This window comes from Grampus griseus (assembly GCF_964374135.1).
Source record: "Grampus griseus genome assembly, chromosome: 17".
NCBI lineage: Eukaryota > Metazoa > Chordata > Mammalia > Artiodactyla > Delphinidae > Grampus > Grampus griseus.
The window spans coordinates 44899290-44918463 of NC_139011.1; the positions used below are offsets into that span (position 1 = coordinate 44899290).

General features: G+C 36.6%; 1 protein-coding gene across 1 annotated transcript in view; it reads right to left on the bottom strand.

The window, feature by feature from the left end:
- Positions 1 to 19174, bottom strand: part of SLC26A7 (solute carrier family 26 member 7) — a gene marked incomplete at both ends in the record, with an annotated part of 179258 nt that overhangs the window by 138994 nt on the left and 21090 nt on the right. Inside the window, one exon of the mRNA XM_082674556.1 lies at positions 172 to 282. Coding sequence (XP_082530682.1) covers positions 172 to 282 — 111 coding nt within the window. The remainder of the gene's footprint in view (positions 1 to 171; positions 283 to 19174) is intronic.

The following is a 19174-nucleotide window of genomic DNA, read 5'->3' on the forward strand; positions in this document are numbered from 1 at the left end:
TTAAATGTCTTGCCCTAATATTTGCTGATATTATTTGCTGATAATATTTGCCCTAATATTTTCAGTAGTAAAGTAAGAATTACATTGGAAATGTAATCAGTAACAAATAATCACTTCTGAGTCCCCTTCATTAGTAATATGAGAAGCATAAGCATAGACAGAAATTATTACCTGTGGCAACATGACGTCCCATTCCAAATATGGCATAAATGATGGCAGGAAACAGAGACCCATACAAACCAAACACAGGGTGCACAGATGAGAGAACAGCAAAGGCCAATCCTGTGAAGAAGAACCAGGGTAAATAGGACCATCTTATAACCCCAAGATACAGTCCATTACAAAGTAGAATGGATATTGGTTTATTTAATATGAAAGGAATTATGATTTAATTATTCTACTTGTTCAGTGAAAGACTAGCATCATTGTGCTAAATAACAGAAAATTCACTCATTAGCTCATATTTACATTTCAATTCTAAAACCATTCTTTTTGGCCTACTACTTTTTACTTGATTACAGAGATGGCTACAAGAAGACATTAGCTCGGAGTGTCTTCCTGGTAAAAGTGAGAATCATTTTCACATGTTCATTCTATTCACACAATAGCATCTGTGAGATAGGCAGAACTAGTAGCAATACCACTGACAGATAAGAAGCCTGACATGAAATGTAATTAAGGCTGGGGTAAAAAGGATGCACACATTCAAAGGTGCCTAGTTGGCTGGCTAGCTGGCTGGCCTAAGATTGTGTATCCCAGTATTGGGCCAGTGTGTGAATTCATGAATGTCTCATAACTGGACCCCAGCCTGTATTCAGGTACAATTTCTTAGAGTGAAAAAAACTCAACTTTGCTTATTCAAAGAATAAGTAAGGTGTACCTTAAAACTGTTAATTTTTGTTCTCCTTCGATACTACTGCCTGCACAGTTTGTTTGTCACAGGCACATAGAAAATTTTCCTAGACATGTCTAAATTACCACTAGCCATTTAAACATGACCAAAGTGTGCATGAGTATAAATTGATTAAAGTGATCTTGTTTGCCACTGATCCTTGGCATTAAACAGGTAGTTCTGAGGCAGGAGATAGATGGGCTCCAGGATAGAGATTTACAACTTGCCTGCCTGTTTACATTCCCTGGGGAGAGGGAAAGATGGGCTTCAGGCTGGACACTTACAACTAGCCTCCTGTTTATATTTCCTGAGACAGGACATAAGTGGGCTCCAGGTTAGATATTTACAATCAGCCTCCTGTTCGCACTTTGAAATAGAAATAACAACAGAACAGGTTAAATAGCTAGGCTTTGTCTCCTGAGGACACTCTAAGTTAACAGTCACGGCAGGAACAGAGAGGGGCTAAACCCTGTCCGAGTAAAGATCAAGAGGTCATGCATTTCCCATCCTTGGGGCAAGGGAGACACTGCACATGCGCAGAAAGGCTCAAAAAGGAGGGGGCACCACCCCATAATATGTGACTCTAAGGCCACTCCTGGGCTGAAATCCATTTTGGAAAAAAGTTGGGCATGCATATTGGGAAGCGTCCTATGGCAGGTCAGGTGTGGAAGAAGAAACCAGATAATTGACCAAAGGTAAACAAAGACCCTGAAGAACTGCCCTATATAAGTGACTTAACCACCTCTTTACCGCTTTCCTCATTAGGGAGGATGCCCACACCCTTTCTCTCTGGATGTGCGTCTCTGCCTTGCTTCTATCTTAACTAAACAATTTCTTTGTGTTCTATCCCACTTGTTGTGCTATGTCTCTAATAATAAACTTTGTACCTGTTTTTACAGTTTTTGCCTCCATGAGAAATACATTTTTAACTGAGGGCGAGAACCAAGGAAAACTAACTTCTAGCCTCTAGCCCTTGGTGGTCTGGTGGCTAAAGTTCCTGGTTTTCATCCAGGCTACCCAGGTTCAATTCCTGGGCAGGGAATTAAGCCACCTCTCACTGCTGCCTCTCCAAGATCAGTTCAGCTAGGTTCTGATAATCCATTCAAGTTTACATGGTTTAATGATAGCCATTTGATTGAGCATAATGGACTTGACAAGCTACAAAAAGATTTGAGGAAGGAGCTGGCATTAGAACCTAGATTACCTGAACATTATGCTAGTTAATTATTCACACTATGGAGCCTGGCAATCTGGTTCCCATATCAGTACTTTTTACTGTTTAACTTTTACTATTCAAAGTTAAGTTTAATCTCTTTAAAATAAATAAACTCTAGTTTTACATCAAATATTTTGTTTCAAGAAGTACAAGATATTTCAGTTACAGTTAAAATGCATGAAAGATCTACCAATAACCAGTTCCTTCTTCAGTGTTAAAAACCTGCTTGGGTTGCTTGTTTGCTGACAATGTATTCCTAAAAGTCTGGTGAAGACAAATAAAAAGTTGTTATAGAAGAGTTACTGGCAGAGGCTGCTCTAGAATTTCACACAGGCAGGATGAGAGGCAGCAATCTTGCTGTTGAGAAAGGTCGTGTGAAAGTGCAGGTCTCCAAGCCAGGTTAGCATTGTAAAGCTAAACTTTCCCCCACCCCAATAACAAACACCTCCTGGCATTTATTATAGTGAAAGCAACTGTGTAAGAACACTGTGTGCATTAAATCAGTCATATGGAAAGCTAAAAAGCAACTTTTTCTCATCCATTTTCAGAATGAGTTACTTGATAAAAATTACCTATCAAGAGACAGAAATACAGAGTGCTTCCAAGTAAGAAAAAATGTTGCCCACATTTCAGATCACCCAGATCTACTAAATCAGTGATGGGGGGAAAGGGAAATATGTATGTGGCATATTTAACGAAAGCACCTTGGCTGAATTGCATGGACACTAAATTCTGAAAGATGCGGTAAATACCAACAGAATCAAGTTTGCCAGAAGTACCCTATTTGGCTACATTTCTACTCCACCTGCAACAGCAAACGTAAATACAAAACTAGAAGCAGTCAGAATGGCCATCATCAAAAAATCTAGAAACAATAAATGCTGGAGAGGGTCTGGAGAAAAGGGAACACTCTTGCACTGCTGGTGGGAATGTGAATTTGTACAGCCACTATGGAGAACAGTATGGAGGTTCCTTAAAAAACTACAAATAGAACTACCATATGACCCAGCAATCCCACTACTGGGCATACACCCTAAGAAAACCATAATTCAAAAAGAGTCATGTACCAAAATGTTCATTTCAGCTCTATTTACAATAGCCCAGAGATGGAAACAACCTAAGTGTCCATCATCGGATGAATGGATAAAGAAGATGTGACACATATATACAATGGAATATTACTCAGCCATAAAAAGAAACGAAATTGAGCTATTTATAATGAGGTGGATGGACCTAGAGTCTGTCATACAGAGTGAAGTAAGTCAGAAAGAGAAAGACAAATACCGTATGCTAACACATATATATAGACACAGACCTACTAGAGAATGGACGTGAGGATATGGGGAAGGGGAAGGGGAAGCTGTGACAAAGCGAGAGAGTGGCATGGACATATATACACTACCAAACATAAAATAGATAGCTAGTGGGAAGCAGCCACATAGCACAGGGAAATCAGCTCGGTGGTTTGTGACAACCTAGAGGGGTGGGATAGGGAGGGTGGGAGGGAAGAAGACTCAAGAGGGAAGAGATATGGGAACATATGTATATGCATTCACTTTGTTATAAAGCAGAAACTAACACACCATTGTAAAGCAATTATACTCCAATAAAGATGTAAAAAAAAAAAAAACTAGAAGCAGCTGGATTCTCTCCTCTTGCCTTGTGAATAGGTACTTTTTGTTTGCTTTATTACAAAACTCATCTCTCGCCCTCTGTTCATCCCAAGTGAAATCTATAAAAAATTAGTTCAAAAACAGAATTTCTTTGGATCTCATATTCCTATCAAATTAAAATAGGAATAATCATGGAAAACATTTCTAACTGCAATCTTTAAAAGATCTCTAGACCTATATACGCAAAATATCACCTCAGTAGATTTTACAAGAACGATCTCAAAGACCAGAAATCATGTAGACATTTCCTTAATCTCAAATGACACTGATACTGAGCTTTCACATTAAGCAAATGTTGTACACTCTCAATGAGAATCTACTTCTCTGCTAATATGACAATGAACAATGGCCAAAATGAAGGAATGAACTAATTCAGAAATACAATGCTTTAAATTTCAAGTACCCCTTCCATAGATAAAAACTAAAAAACCCAAACCACCCTCCCATACCCACCTCCAAAAAGGAGAGGAAACAGCATAAAGTTTTCTTTCTCTGATTCATTTATTATTCTGGTTCATACTGTAACCAACATACATATTTTCATACAAACTAAAATATGTTAAATCCTCCAAAAATAATGAAAATACTAACTAGTTAGAGTCACTTACAAATTAGTAGAATTATCTACACTTTTCTCCATGTTTAATAAAACAGGGTGTTCAATTCAATCAGAGCAGAATTAGAACTCTCTATTACTTTGGGGGAAAATTGCTGCAAATACTGATAGATATTTGTATTATTTAATCTCACTTAGATAAGAGCAAAAGCAGCACAACAAACAAAAGTATAGAAGAATAAAAACAAAATGGGGGGCTTCCCTGGTGGTGCAGTGGTTGGGAATCTGCCTGCCGATGCAGGGGACACAGGTTCGAGCCCTGGTCTGGGAAGATCCCATATGCCGCGGAGCAACTAAGCCCATGAGCCACGGCTACTGAGCCTGCGTGTCTGGAGCCTGTGCTCTGCAACGGGAGAGGCCGCAACGGTGAGGGGCCCGCACACAGAGATGAAGAGTGGTCCCCACTCGCCACAACTGGAGAGGGCCCTCACACAGAAACGAAGACCCAACACAGCCAAAAATAAATAAATAAATTTATTAAAAATAAAAAAATTGGGTATTAGGGCAAAGGGTGCCAAAAGGGGACAGAGGAGGAATGAGAGGAGAAACGGAGAGAGACAGAGATTGATTGATTGATTGGAGGAGAAAACCCATAATGAGATCTTTAGATAGCTGATTTTTTTTAAAAATCAAAAATCATGTATTGGTAATGCAAGTCTTATATATCCATTAAAGAATGATCACTAGAAGACTTTGAAAGATGCAATTTTTAAGAAAACATGTTTTATAGGTGTGATAATCGTTATTAAAGTAGAAGAAACTCCATATTCCCATGTCAATATTATCAGCAGTTTCAGGGCTTATGAACATTCCCCACCTTTTGAGGGACCCTGAGTGTGAAGTTGGACATTTACCACTGGCAACACTTGCTCCTCCAACCCAGGCTACAGTGAAAATGGCTTCCCTAGACAGAGTGCCTGACCCCTGCCAAGGAAGAACACAAAAGCAGGTAGTTAGCTCACTCTGCCTCTGCACTAATCACAATCTCTTGGCTGAGATTGCTAGAAAGTGACCAATCACTGCTAGTGAGAATGAGAACTGTTTATCACAGAGATGATATTTTATATTTTAAGATACATATTTTTATTTCAGCTTCAGACCAGTTTTATTTGGATTTGTATGATAGCAATTATTTAGAAAATTAAAGAAACCTGGAACTGCAAAAGATCATGTCTAGAAATCGAATAGTGTATCTGAAGTTGTTAATTGGTGCTGGAATTACATACAGAGAGCTGCTCTATTGGGGACTTTATATTTTCTTGGCTTAGTGACCTCACTTCTTTATTGAGAGCCCAGGCAGCTAAGACTCAGAGGTACTGGTTTATTCCCCTCAAGCATGAATACAAGAACAGCAGTATTTCATAGACTGTAGCATTTAGTTATGGAGCTTCAAATACTACCCAGAAAACTACAGTTACCACAACTCAATGAAACAACTATTCCAGTAGAATTCACTGCTCCCAGAATGTCAATCCTTTTCATGAAACACCTTTGGGCTTTCTTAGGGGTTGAACTGTTCCCCACTCTGATTCATATGTTGAAATCCTAATTCCTAGCACCTCAGAATACGGCTTTATTTGGAAATAGGGTCATTGCAGATGTAATTGTGTAGGAATTCACAAGGTTGTAGGATGCAGTCAACCCAGAATACAGTGTGTTTATAATCCAATATGACTGATAAAAGAATGTCATATGAAGAAATACAAGCACACAGGAAGAATGCCATACAAAGATGAAGGCAGAAATCAGGATAATTATTCTGCATGCCAAGAACACCAAAAGTTGCCAGCAAACCACCAGAAGCTAGGGGAGTGGCACATTAACAAATTATCCCTCACAGCTCTCAGAAGATATCAACTCTGCTCATACCTCGACTTTAGAATTCTAGCCTCCAGAACTGTGGGGCAATAAATTTCTGTTGTTTAAGTCACCCAGCTTATGGTATTTTGTTACAGGACCCCTAGCAAACATACAAGTATTAGTTTTTGGAAGGAGCAGAAAGTAAGAGGTCATTTGATGCTGTGGTGTTCAATCTCACATTCTGAACAGGACTGAAACACTTATCCTTAAAAAATATTAAATAATATTTCCAACTTTGAACTTCCAATTCATAATCCCTAAATCTATATAATATCATTAAAAATTTGTATTTTGAATCATCTCAAATAGCATCTAAGCAATTTAGTTCCTAAATAATGAGTGTCTAGAAATTAAGTTGCTAAATGTTAAAGATAGTCTTCTGAAGACTGTTTACTCAAAACTCAGAAGTGAAAGGTAAAGTCCCATTCAATCTCTATTATACATGGTACCATCACTAGAAGTTGTGTTGGCAGGAGTCTCAAGGGCACTATTCTTAGTACTCAGCTTCTATAACTTTAAGGAAATGGAGCTTACTGAGTGGCTAAAGGCAAATGTGAGTAAATTTGGGCCAACCACATTTGGAACAATGGTCAGTCTTTCAAGGCTTTGTAGAACTGAGTTTCTACAAGAAGTAAATTCTTCCACAAGAAGTAATACAAGTTAATTGTCTCATTACTTTCTCCAATTTCTGGTACACAAGAAAGAAAATAGTTGTAAAAATACTAAAAAGCTGAACCTATGCTGATCTGCTCAAGCAAAGCTCTTACAGGTTCTTGGCCTCTGCAGCCAGCCCACATCTAACCTCACCTGCTGCTAGATCATTCAGTAGCCTTGTGTAAATTAGAAAAAGGAACCCCCTGCTAGATGATCTAACCAACTTTATTTGTGAACAATGACTGAGGAAATGCCACTCTCCAAAATCCACTGATAGCTTCCCCCTATCTTCTACAAAAATGGGAAGCTTTGGTCAATTCTGAAAATGTTCATTTCTCAAAATCATGTTAAAGCACTGGATTCATGCTTTGGAAGTTGCCAAAGAGAAACCAAACAATGATTTTCAATTCTAAATGTTGATCTCACAGGTGAATTACTGCATTTGGCTATAGTAGAAGAGGAGATATTTATTTTAAAACCAAAGATAAGATTTTTATCCTAATAAGTCAGACTACATGATAAATCATAGCATTATCCCACCAGAGTGCATCCCTGTGCACAATCACAAGGGAGCTAAGCTAGATCCAGGGAAGAGTCCACCATCATTGAAGAGTTTCCTATGCATTCCTGTTCACATTTGGGAGGGGGCAGCTCAGTGGTGTGGCACCAACCTCTCTGGCCCTGACCCAGCCTCTAACCAAGGTGCACACACTGGGGAAAAAGTAAAATCAGCATGGAAGTTCAGCCCCAAGCCCTCAGGCCATAGCTACCTCCCACCTCCACCTCAAACCAAGGTGGAGACTGCCATCACACTTGAGAAACCCAACTTTGCTACTGCTCCAGCCCCTCAGGCCCCAAACCCAATTGGACTGTGATGACCACTGAGCATAGCAGAAGCCTGACTTGCACCTGGCTCTGGCTCAGACCCCTCCAACTCCAGACCACCCACTAAGGTGGTGGCTGCCAGCACAGAGGAAGAGGAGCTCACGATCACCTCAGATACAGTTCTCCCACCAAAGACATGGGCACATGCAGACTACATAGGGATGCTTATACACAAGGACACTGGAAACATGCAGACTGCATAGGGATGCCTTCAAGATCAGGATAGGTAAGTGTTTCACATCATTTCATAGAGTGAGAGAAAGTTAAACAAATTAAGAAGACAGAAGAATATGTTTCACATGAAAAAATAAGAAAAAATCCCTGAAAAAAACCTAATGAAACAGAGGTAATTTACCTAATAAAGAGTTCAAAGCAATACTAATAAGAATGCTAACTGAACTGGGGAAAAGAACAGATTAACATAACAAGAATTTTAACAAAGAACTGGAAAATATTATAAAGAATCAGTCAGAGCTAAAGAAACAATAACTGAAATTAAAAATACACAGGAGGGAATTAATAGCAGATTAGGTGATACAGAAAAATGCATAAGTAATCTGCAATACATAATAATGGAATTCACACAGTCAGGAAAGCAAAATGAAAAACAAATTAAAAATGATGAGGACAGTTTAAGAGACCTCTGGTACAACATCAAGCATACTAACATTCACATTATAGGGGTTCCAGAAGGAGAAGAGAGAGAGAGAAAAGAGTTCAAAAAATATTTGATGAAATTATGACTAAAAACTGAAGAATTAAACAGATGTCCAGGTACAGGAAGAACAGAGAGTCTCAAATAAGATGAAGTTAAAGAGACCCACACAAAGATATATCATAACTAAAATGGCAAAAGGTAAATATTTAAAGACAACAAAAGGAAAAAAAGAGTCACATACAAGGGAAACCCCAGAAGACTATAAGTGGATTTTTCAGCAGCAACTGCAGGCCAGAAGGGAGTGGTGTAATATAATTAAAGTCCAGAAAGAAAAAAAATGTACAACCTAGGATACTGTCTCCAGCAAGGTTATCAATCAAAACTGAAGAAGCTATAACTTCTTAGAGAAACAAAAAATTAAAGAGTTCATCAATACTAAATTGACCTGACAAGAAGTGTTAAAGGGTCTTCTTTAAGTGAAAAAGAAAAGGCCACAACAATAAACAAGAAATTACAGGAGGGGGAAAGTTCCACTGGTAAAGGAAAATTTAAAGACTGTGGTTCAATGATTGAAATAAGCTAGTACCAAGGTTAAAGACAAAAATTGAAAAATCAGCTATGATTACAATAAACAGTTAAGGGACCAACATGAAGGTGTAAAATATGACATCAAAAATACAAAGCACTGTTGTGGGGAAGGAGAAAAATATGGAACTTTTAGAATGTGTTTAAGTTAAATAAGTATCAGTTTAAAATAAGTAGATATAGTTATAGTTCAATATATATGAACTCTATGGTAACCAGTAATCAAAAACTTACAATAGATATACAAAAACTAGAGAGAAAGGAACATAAACATAATACTAAAGAAAATCATCAAACCACAAGTGAAGATACTAAAAGAAGAAGAAAAGAACAGAGAAGAACTACAGGAAAACAAATAACAAAATGGCAATAAGTATATAACAAACAATCAATTTAAATGTAAATGCACTAAATGTACCAATCAAAAGACATAGGGTGGCTGATTTTATAAAACAAAACCAAAAACACCATTATATATGCTTCCTACAAGAGATTCACTTCAGAGCTAAGAAACACACAGACTGAAACTGAGGGGATGGAAAATGATATTCCATGCAACAGGAAATGAAAAGAAAGCTCAGGTAGCACTATTCATATCAAAGTGAACTTTAAAACAAAGTTTATAATAAAAGACAATGAAGGATATTATATAATAGCAAATCAATCAGTACAAAAAGATGATACAATATTCACAAATATATATGCACCTAATGTAAGAGCACCTAAATATATAAAGCAAATATTAACAGACACAAGGAGAAATTGACAGTAACACAATAATAGCAGGGGACTTTAACACCCCACATACATCAATGGACAGATCATCCAGACAGAAAAATCAATAAGGGAAGAGTGGCCTTAAATAACACAGTAGACCAGTGGGACTTAATAGATATCTACAGTACATTCAATCCCAAAACAGCAGAATACACATTCTTTTCAAGTGCACATGGAATTTCTTCAGGGTAGATCATATGATAGGCCAGAAAACATGTCTCAACAACCTTAAGAGGATAGAAATTATATCAAGCATCTTTTCCAACTACAATGGTGTGAAACTAGAAATCAGTTATAGAAATAAAACTGGAAAAACACAAACATGGGGAGACTAAACAACATGCTACTAAAAAACCAATGTATCAATGAAGAAATCAAAGTGGGAACCAGAAAATACCTTGAGATGAATGAAAATGAAAACACAAATTTCCAAAGTCTACGAGACACAGCAAAAGCAGTTCTAAGAGAAGATTATAGTGATTAATCCCTACCTCAAGAAACAAGAAAAATCTCAAATAAACAACCTAATCTACCATCTAAACGAATTAGAAAAAGAAAAACAAGCAAAGCCCCAAAGTAAGCAGCAGGAAGGGAATAGGAAAGACAGAGAGGAAATAAATAGAGATGAAAAAGCAACAGAACAAAAAATCAATGAAACCAAGAACTGGTTTTTTGAAAGGATAAAAAAAATTAATAAACCTTCAGCCAGGCTCACTAAGACGAAAAGAGAGGAATTAGAAAAAGAACAAACAAGCTCAAAGTCAGCAGAAGAAAGGAAATAATAAAGACCAGAGAATAAATAAATAAAATAGAGATCAAAAAGGCAATAGAATAGATCAAAGAAAATAAGAACTGGTTTTTGAAAGGATAAACAAAATTAATAACTCTTTAGCCAGGCTCACTAAAAAGAAAAGAGAGGACCCTAATAAACAAAATAAGAAATGAAAGAGGAGAAATAACAACCAATACCACAGAGACACAAAAAACTGTAAGAGAATAATATGAACAGTTATATACCAACAAATTAGACAACCTAGAAGAAATGGTCAAATTTCTAGAAACATACAACCTACAAAGACTGAATCAAGAAGAAACAGACAATCTGAACAGACTGATTACTAGAACTGAAGTTGAATTTGTAATAAAAAATTCCCAGCCAAAAAAAAGTGCAAGACTGGACTGCTTCACAGGGAAATTCTACCAAAATATAAAGAAGAGAAAACACATATCCTTCTCAAAGTATTCAAAAAACTGAAGAGGATAGAACACTCCCAAATTCATTCTATAAGGCCCAATTACCATGATACCAAAACCAGACACTAAAAAAGAGAAAAGGAAATTACAGGTCAATATCTTTGATGAATATAGATGCAAAAGTCTTCAACAAAATGTTAGCAAACCGAATCCAACAATATAGAAAAAGATCATAAACCATGATTGACTTGGATTTATTCCAGGGATGCAAGGATGGTTCAACATCTACAAATCAATCAATGTGATACATCATATTAACAAAAGGAAGGATAAATATCATGTGATCATCTCAATAGACACAGAAAGAGCATTTGACAGAAATTCAACATTGATTCATGATAAAAACTCTCATCAAAGTTGGTATAGAGAGAACATATCTCAACAAATAAGGTTATTTATGACAAACACACAGCTAACATCATACTCAATGGTGAAAAACTAAAAGTCTTTCCTCTATTTTCAGGATAAGACAAGGATGCCCACTCTCTCACTTCTATTTAACATAGTATTGGAAGTCCTAGCCACAGAAATCAGACAAGAAAAATAAGTAAAAGGTATCCAATTTGGAAGGGAAGAAGTAAAACCATCACTATTTGCAGAATGGCATGATCCTTTATATAATAAAACCCTAAAGTCTCCACCAAAAACTATTAAAACTAATATATAAATTCAGAAAAGTTGCAGGATACAAGATTAACATACAGAAATCTGTTGCTTTTCTATACACTAGTAATGAACTCACAGAAGGAGAAATTAAGAAAAGAATCCCATTTAAAATCACATCAAAAATAATAAAATACCTAAGAATACACTTAACCAATGAGGTGAAAGACCTGTACACTGAAAACTATAAAACATGAAGGAAATTGAAGATGATAGAAAGAAATGAAAAGATAACCTGTGCTCTTGGATTGGAAGAATTAATATTGTTAAAATGGCCATACTACCTAAAGCAATTTACAGATTCAATGTAATCCATATCAAAACACCTATGACATTTTTCAAAGCTAAAACAAATAATCCTAAAATTAGTATGGAACCACCAAAGACCCCAAATAGTCAAAGCAATCTTGAGGAAAAAGAACAAAGTTGGAAGTGTCATGTTCCCTGACTTCAGAATATACTACAAAGCCACAGTAATCAAAACAGTATGTTACTGGCACATAAACAGACACATAGATCAATGGAATGGAATAGAGAGACCAGAAATAAACCCATGCACACATGGTCAATTAATCTATGATCAAAATATACAATGGGGAAAAGACAGTCTCTTCAAAAATTGGTGATGGAAAAAGTGGACAGCTACATGTAAAAAATGAAGTTAGAACATTTTCTCACACCATGTACAAAAATAAATTCAAAATGGATTAAAGACCTAAATGTAAGACCAGAAACTATAAAATTCCTAGAAGAACATAGGCAGTATGCTCTTTGACATAAGTCTTAGCAATATATTTTTGGATCTGTCACTTCAGACAAGGAAAACAGAAGTAAAAATAAACAAATGGGACCTAATTAAACTTAAAAGCTTTTGCACAGCAAAGAAAACCATCGACAAAATGAAAAGACAACCTACTAAATGGGAGAAGATATTTACAAATATGTCTGATAAGCGGTTAATATCCAAAATATAGAAATAGGTCATACAACTCAACAATAACAAAAAAAAATAAACACCCAATTTAAAAATGGGCAGAAGACCTGAATAGACATTCTTCCATAGAAGACATACAGGTGACCAACAGGCGCATGAAAAGATATTCAACATCACTAAGCATTAGGAAAATGTAAATCAAAACAACAATGTGCTATCACCTCACGCCTGTCAGAATGGCTATAGTCAAAAAACAACAAATAATAAATTTTGGCGAGGATATGGAGAAAAAGAACCTTAGTTCACTGTTGGGAGGAATGTAAATTGGTACAGCCACTATGGAAACCAATATGGGTGTTCCTTAAAAAATTAAAAATAGAACTACCATATGATCCAGCAACTTCATTCCTTGGTATATATCCAAAGAAAATGAAAACACTAATTAGAACACATATATACACCCAATGTTCATAGCAACATTATTTTTATAATAGCCAAGATATGGAAGCAAACTAAGTGCCCATCAACAGAAGAATATAAAAAGAAGTGGTATATATACAGAGTGGAATATTACCCATTAAAAAGAATGAAATCTGGACCTAGAGGGTATTATGCTTAGTGAAGTCAGTCAGATAGAGAAAGACAAATACTACATGATCTCACTTATATGAGGAATCTAAAAAATAAAATGAATGAATACAATAAAATAGAAACAGACTCATAGATACAGAGAACAAAGTAGTGGTCACCAGTGGGGAGAGGGGTGGTAAGAGGGACAAGACAGGGGAAGTGGATTAAGAGATGCAAAGTACTAGATACTGTGGACAAAGAATGTTGCCTGCCATATCAGTAAATATCAGTTGCAGCCATCAGGCCATCAGCCACTGCAACTGCCATCCCCGAAGGTGCATCATGGAGAAAAAAACATGTAGACACTGTCTCTAAACAGTTAAGGTGCATATCAAAGGAATAATTTCATTAAGGCCAGACTCTTGCATCTTTCCATACATAGAAAAGTGCTAAATTCAATAGCTTGAGATGTCCTTTTTTTTTTTCAAAAACTCCTATATATCCTGCTCCTCCCATCCCCTTTGAAACAGTCCCTCAGAGCTATCCGAGAGGCTGTCTCCTGGGCTTTAGTCCTCAATAAGTCTGCCGAGTAAATCATAATTCTCAACTTTTAGGTTGTGCATTTTTTTCAGTCAATAATATAAAATAAATAAGATACAAGGATATAATGTACAACACGGGAAATATAACCAATATTTTATAATAACTTTAAATGGAATATAACCTATAAAAATATCAAATCATTATGTTGTACACCTGAAACTAATATAACATTGTAAATCAACTATACTTCAATAAACAAATAAATATTTTTTAAAAAATCACAGCATTATCCGAAAAACACCCCTTCATTAAACGTATTGCATATGAATAAAAGTTAGCCATTGACAAAAAATTATTTCTTAGAAAGACTGGGTGTTAGTAGTGGAAATGACAGAGTGATATCTTGAATACTGAGCATCAGAGGTATTTTTGTATGCTTCTCAGAACTTATTCTGAGCCTAGAATTGCTAAAAATATATGCACTTAAAAGTTCTCAGGGACTTCCCTGATGGTCCAGTGGTTAAGACTTTGCTTCCCAATGCAGGAAGGGCAGGTTTAATCCCTAGTTGGGGAACTAAGATCCCACGTGCCTCATGGCCAAAAAACCAAAACATAAAACAGAAGCAATATTGCAAAAAAATCAATAAAGACTTTTTAAAAAATGGTCCACATCAAAAAAAATTTTTTTTTAAAGTTCTCATTGCAAGGAATAAGGACTAAGTACCAATAATTCCATAAATAAAAGAAAGAGTTTAGAATTGGAGAAAATACTAGCAATGAGCCCCAACAAAAGGAAATGAAAGATTAAATCCTGTGCTGCGTTCCTTAATCGCCAACTTAAGGTTCATATGGAAGGCAAGGTGAACTTGAGACACTTTTCTAGGTTAACAATTAGAAAGAAGGATGGTTACTTAAGGAAATATGAAAGTATTGTGCAATTCTCTTCTCCCTCCCTCCAACTCTCTCTCCCTCTCTCCCTCCTTTTTCCTCCTAACCTTCTTATCTTTCTCTGTTTTTAAACTAGTTTTATATTTTCTCTGATTCAAAAGGAGGTGGTGGAAATATTTGGAATCTCTTAACATTGGGACAGTGGGAAGATAAGAATCTTGAGTCACTACAAATGGCCTATCAGCTACACATTTCATTTCTTCTTCAAATGAAGTTATTTGTCCCAGGAATAGAGGCAAACATGCATTTATAAATCTGATAATGAAAGCTAATTTTGGATATGTGCCCACACACGCAAATACAAAGTCAGGAGCTGCACACCGTGTGGAATGCTTCTGGGCAGGTTACTGACAGACTGAACAAAGGGCATTCCGTGTGCTACACAGGCCACTGACTTTTAGCTCCTCCAGAGAAGTGGGCCTAGACATACCCTTACTCAATACATGGATTCTGTTTGGAAAAACCTCTGAGGCCTTAGAAATCAAAGTTAATTAGTTACTGCTGACTCCTACATGTTGCTGAGAATATTCACTTCTCAATTCTAGATAGGGTATATAACCTTTATAGGGTAAACAAAATGGACATGTGTTCCAAGTTGATCAAGTCACCCACCATTGCTTTAGGCTAACTGAAATTTTCTTGAGTCAGATTTTACTAATAAAGTGATACATGTATAGAACTTCAAAGCCTCAGTGTTTCTGTATTTCCTATGCTCCCATAGGATGAAACCCTTGTCTACAACATGGGAACAATGTCACTCACCTGCCTCAGTGTTTGAACAAGCCATTAGCTCCTGTTACTGTAAGATGTTTGCTATGTTTTAGCCACCCAATTCCATTCTTCCTTCTTTCATTAGCAGCATACTAATTTCCTTCAAGAAGTCACTCTTTCCACCTGAAGTACATGGGCTGAGAATAAGGGAATTGACCTCTACCCCAAATCTAGGCATGGCCACATGACTCATCCCAGCCAATAGGAGGTTTGCACTCCCCTCACCATAATATCTGGTTTAGAGAAGGGCACAGGATGCATGTATGTTCAGTGAAATCTCATTATACTTTTATTGGAATTGTTAGATGAATACATAGTTACATAAGAATTACATTGGAATGTATACCTAATGCTGTGTATTACAATACTTTATGTGCTGATTAAACATGGAAATGACCTGAATGCCATCAGTATGAAGATGGTTAATAAATTCTGGTACAATGATGTTATGGAATATCATGCAGCTGTTGAAAAGATTGAATTAGAACCATAGCCATTAATCCACTATATATTGTTAGACATGACAGGTTTCAGGCTTATATTTTTTTGTATATACTTTACATAAAAATCCAAGAACAAGGCTACTGGTGTTTCTTATACATCTTTGAAAGATATTTTTTCACCTTGTACAATGAGTTCATAAACCTATACAACTTAATTTTTGATATAGACTTTTTAAAGCAATATGAACATTATCATGAATGTTATAGAAGCCTTTAGAAGATTTTTTTCTAATGGAAACAAGATAATGAAGTTTCCTTTTTAAGTGATCAAAGTAACAGTTATATGGAAGGCATACTAGATTGGTGGGAAAAAAGAACAGTTAGGAAGTTACTGCTGATATCCAGATAGTCGCAATAGCGAAAAAGACACCATTTCTCAAGGAAATATAGTTCCATCATATATAAATAGGTGTTACTCAGACATATTTAAAAAAACAAATCAGTTCCACTGCCCTTGGCTTTAGCAGAGAACCCTTTCTTCCTAGAACATGTCAGAGGTCTAAAGTTGATTGATTAAATATGAGCAGGAAATGACAGGAACCTCCTAAAAGACAACTAAAGTCCTGGATTAAGTCACTCAAAGAGAGTGGTCAGATTAGAGTAAGATGAGCAGAAGGCTGGAGGCCTTGGTCAACATCAGAATTCAAGGAGTGAAGGAATTGTCAGATGCATAGAAAAAGAACTAGAAGAAAAGAGTATAAAAAAGCCAGGGCCAGTCATCTGCGGCAACTCCACAGAAATGGTATTCATGAAAAAGAGCAGAAGTGTCTGTTGAATTGATAATACAGGGTTCTGGTGACCTTAAGAAGAGCACTTCTTGGGGAATCGAGGGTGTAGGAACCAAGTGGGAGCAGTTTAAGAAATAGATATGAGTGGAGGGAGAGGAGTCAGGAAACATGAACTAGTCTTTGAAAAACCTTGTTTGTGAAGAGAAGAGAGGGAAAGGCTTGGTGCCAAATGAGGACATGGGATAAGAAAACTTGTTTGTTTATTTTTTTATTAGTTTTCAGATAGGATAAACTTGAGCACAGGAGTGATCCAGGTTTTGTGAGCCCTAAATCCTATATATCGTAGGGGCTTCCTAGAAAAAAGATAAAATTACAATATAAAATTAATTACAAAGGCAATGTATTTAAACTGAGAAATCACAACAAATTATAAATTTTAAAATGCTGGCAAATTCCATGATCAAATATCCAGAAAAAATATAATATTTTTATTAACATTTGTCTGATATACCTGTATAATAGCTTTTCCCCTTACAATTTTAGGTTGTATATTCAATGATTTTTGCAATATTTTCTATAGAGAGAATAGAAAGATAATTTTGGCCTTCCTCTTGCATATCAGACATTTCTAATACATCATTTCAGTGCTGTTGGTGTTGCCTGTTTCTTGTAGCTCTGCAAAGGCTGTCTGACTTCACATGGTGCAATCTGACAGCTCCTCTTTTTCTCATACCCTAGGATTTCCCTGTTAACACTTGTTCTGGGATTCAACTGTTAATGCCCGGACTCACCTATGCAAACTCAGAGGAGCACTGAGAGGTGAGCCTTTGACCAATGAGAGAGTGAGCAGTCCATGTTTCCTCTTTTCTCCCCACTGAAAGATGGTTTGGAGGTGCAGTTGAAACCTACTTGGGGGTATGCTCCAGTGATAGAGCCATCTGCCTCCCTTAGAAGCAGCCAGCCCTGTAATAGGCATTCTCTGCCCCCTGTCCCTCACTTCTGCTCTCTGGGCTTACCCTCCCTAATAATAAAGTAGTACATAGCCCTCTGTCTCAGGCTTTAATTTCTGGGGAATCAAAGTAAAGTATATTTAAGTTCATTTTTCATATTAATAGATTAGAAATTTTTATTTTAGCTTTATAAGTAGTTAAAAATATCATGTGAAATTCAAACTGTCAAACTGAAAACCTCTATTAGAACTCTTGGTAACTATAAAATTTCAAGGCATTTCAAGTTTTTTTATGCAAAAACTTAAATACTATTTGAAAATTACAGACATTAATTAACAAGGTCATGACAATGTCCTTTATACGATGCCATACAATGAGCTTTATTTGATCTTCATCAAGTCAGGTTTTTGCGGCAACTTACACTTAATCAGACCCCAAAAATATCTGCAGCCACTCCAAAGCCACCAGACATAAGAAGCATGGGGGCTTCCCTGGTGGCGCAGTGGTTGAGAGTCCACCTGCCGATGCAGGGGACACGGGTTCGTGCCCTGGTCCGGGAAGATCCCACATGCCACGGAGCGGCTAGGCCCATGAGCCATGGCCGCTGAGCCTGCGCGTCTGGAGCCTGTGCTCCACACAGGAGAGGCCACAACAGTGAGAGGCCCACGTACCGCAAAAAAAAAAAATAAAAAAACATGATTCAAGGGAAGTTGAGTTAGGAAAAGTGAGTACTTTTAATTTCTGTTAAAATATCTTTGGAAATTCTACAAAAATATATGACCATGTGAAGACAATTGGCCTTGGAAGTGACACATGCAAATGGAGATGAAGTACTGAACAAGATATATATTGAGCATGTAAATATAAGTGTGATATGTTTTATACATGAATTATCAAGGGCAATGGAAGAACGATTAGCTTCCACTTGAGAGGGGTATTTGGGAGATAATGCCCTTAAATGAGAAAATCAGCTTTTAAGAAAGGCAAACAGGATGTCTTGTGAAAATTCTGAAAGTTCAGTTATTCCCTAAGTAAGAGTGGTTCCTCTTGCTACACTGTTGGTGGGAATATAAGTTGGCACTATGGAAAACAGTATGCAGGTTCCTCAGAAAACTAAAAATAGAATTACCGTATGATCCAGCAATCCCACTCCTGGGCATATACCTAGACTAAACTATAATTTTAAAAGATACATGCACCCCTACATTCATAGCAGCATGATTCACGATAGCCAAGACGTGGAAACAACCTAAATATCCACCGACAAATGAATGGATAAAGAAAATGTGATATATATATACAACGGGATACTACTCAGTCATGAAAGAATGAAATAATGCCATTTGCAGCAACATGGATGCAACTAGAGATTATCCTACTAAGTGAAGTAAGTCAGAAAGAGAAAGACAAACACCACACGATATCACTTATATGTGGAATCTAAAATATGACACAAATGAACCTACCTAAGAAACAGAAACAGAATCGCGGACA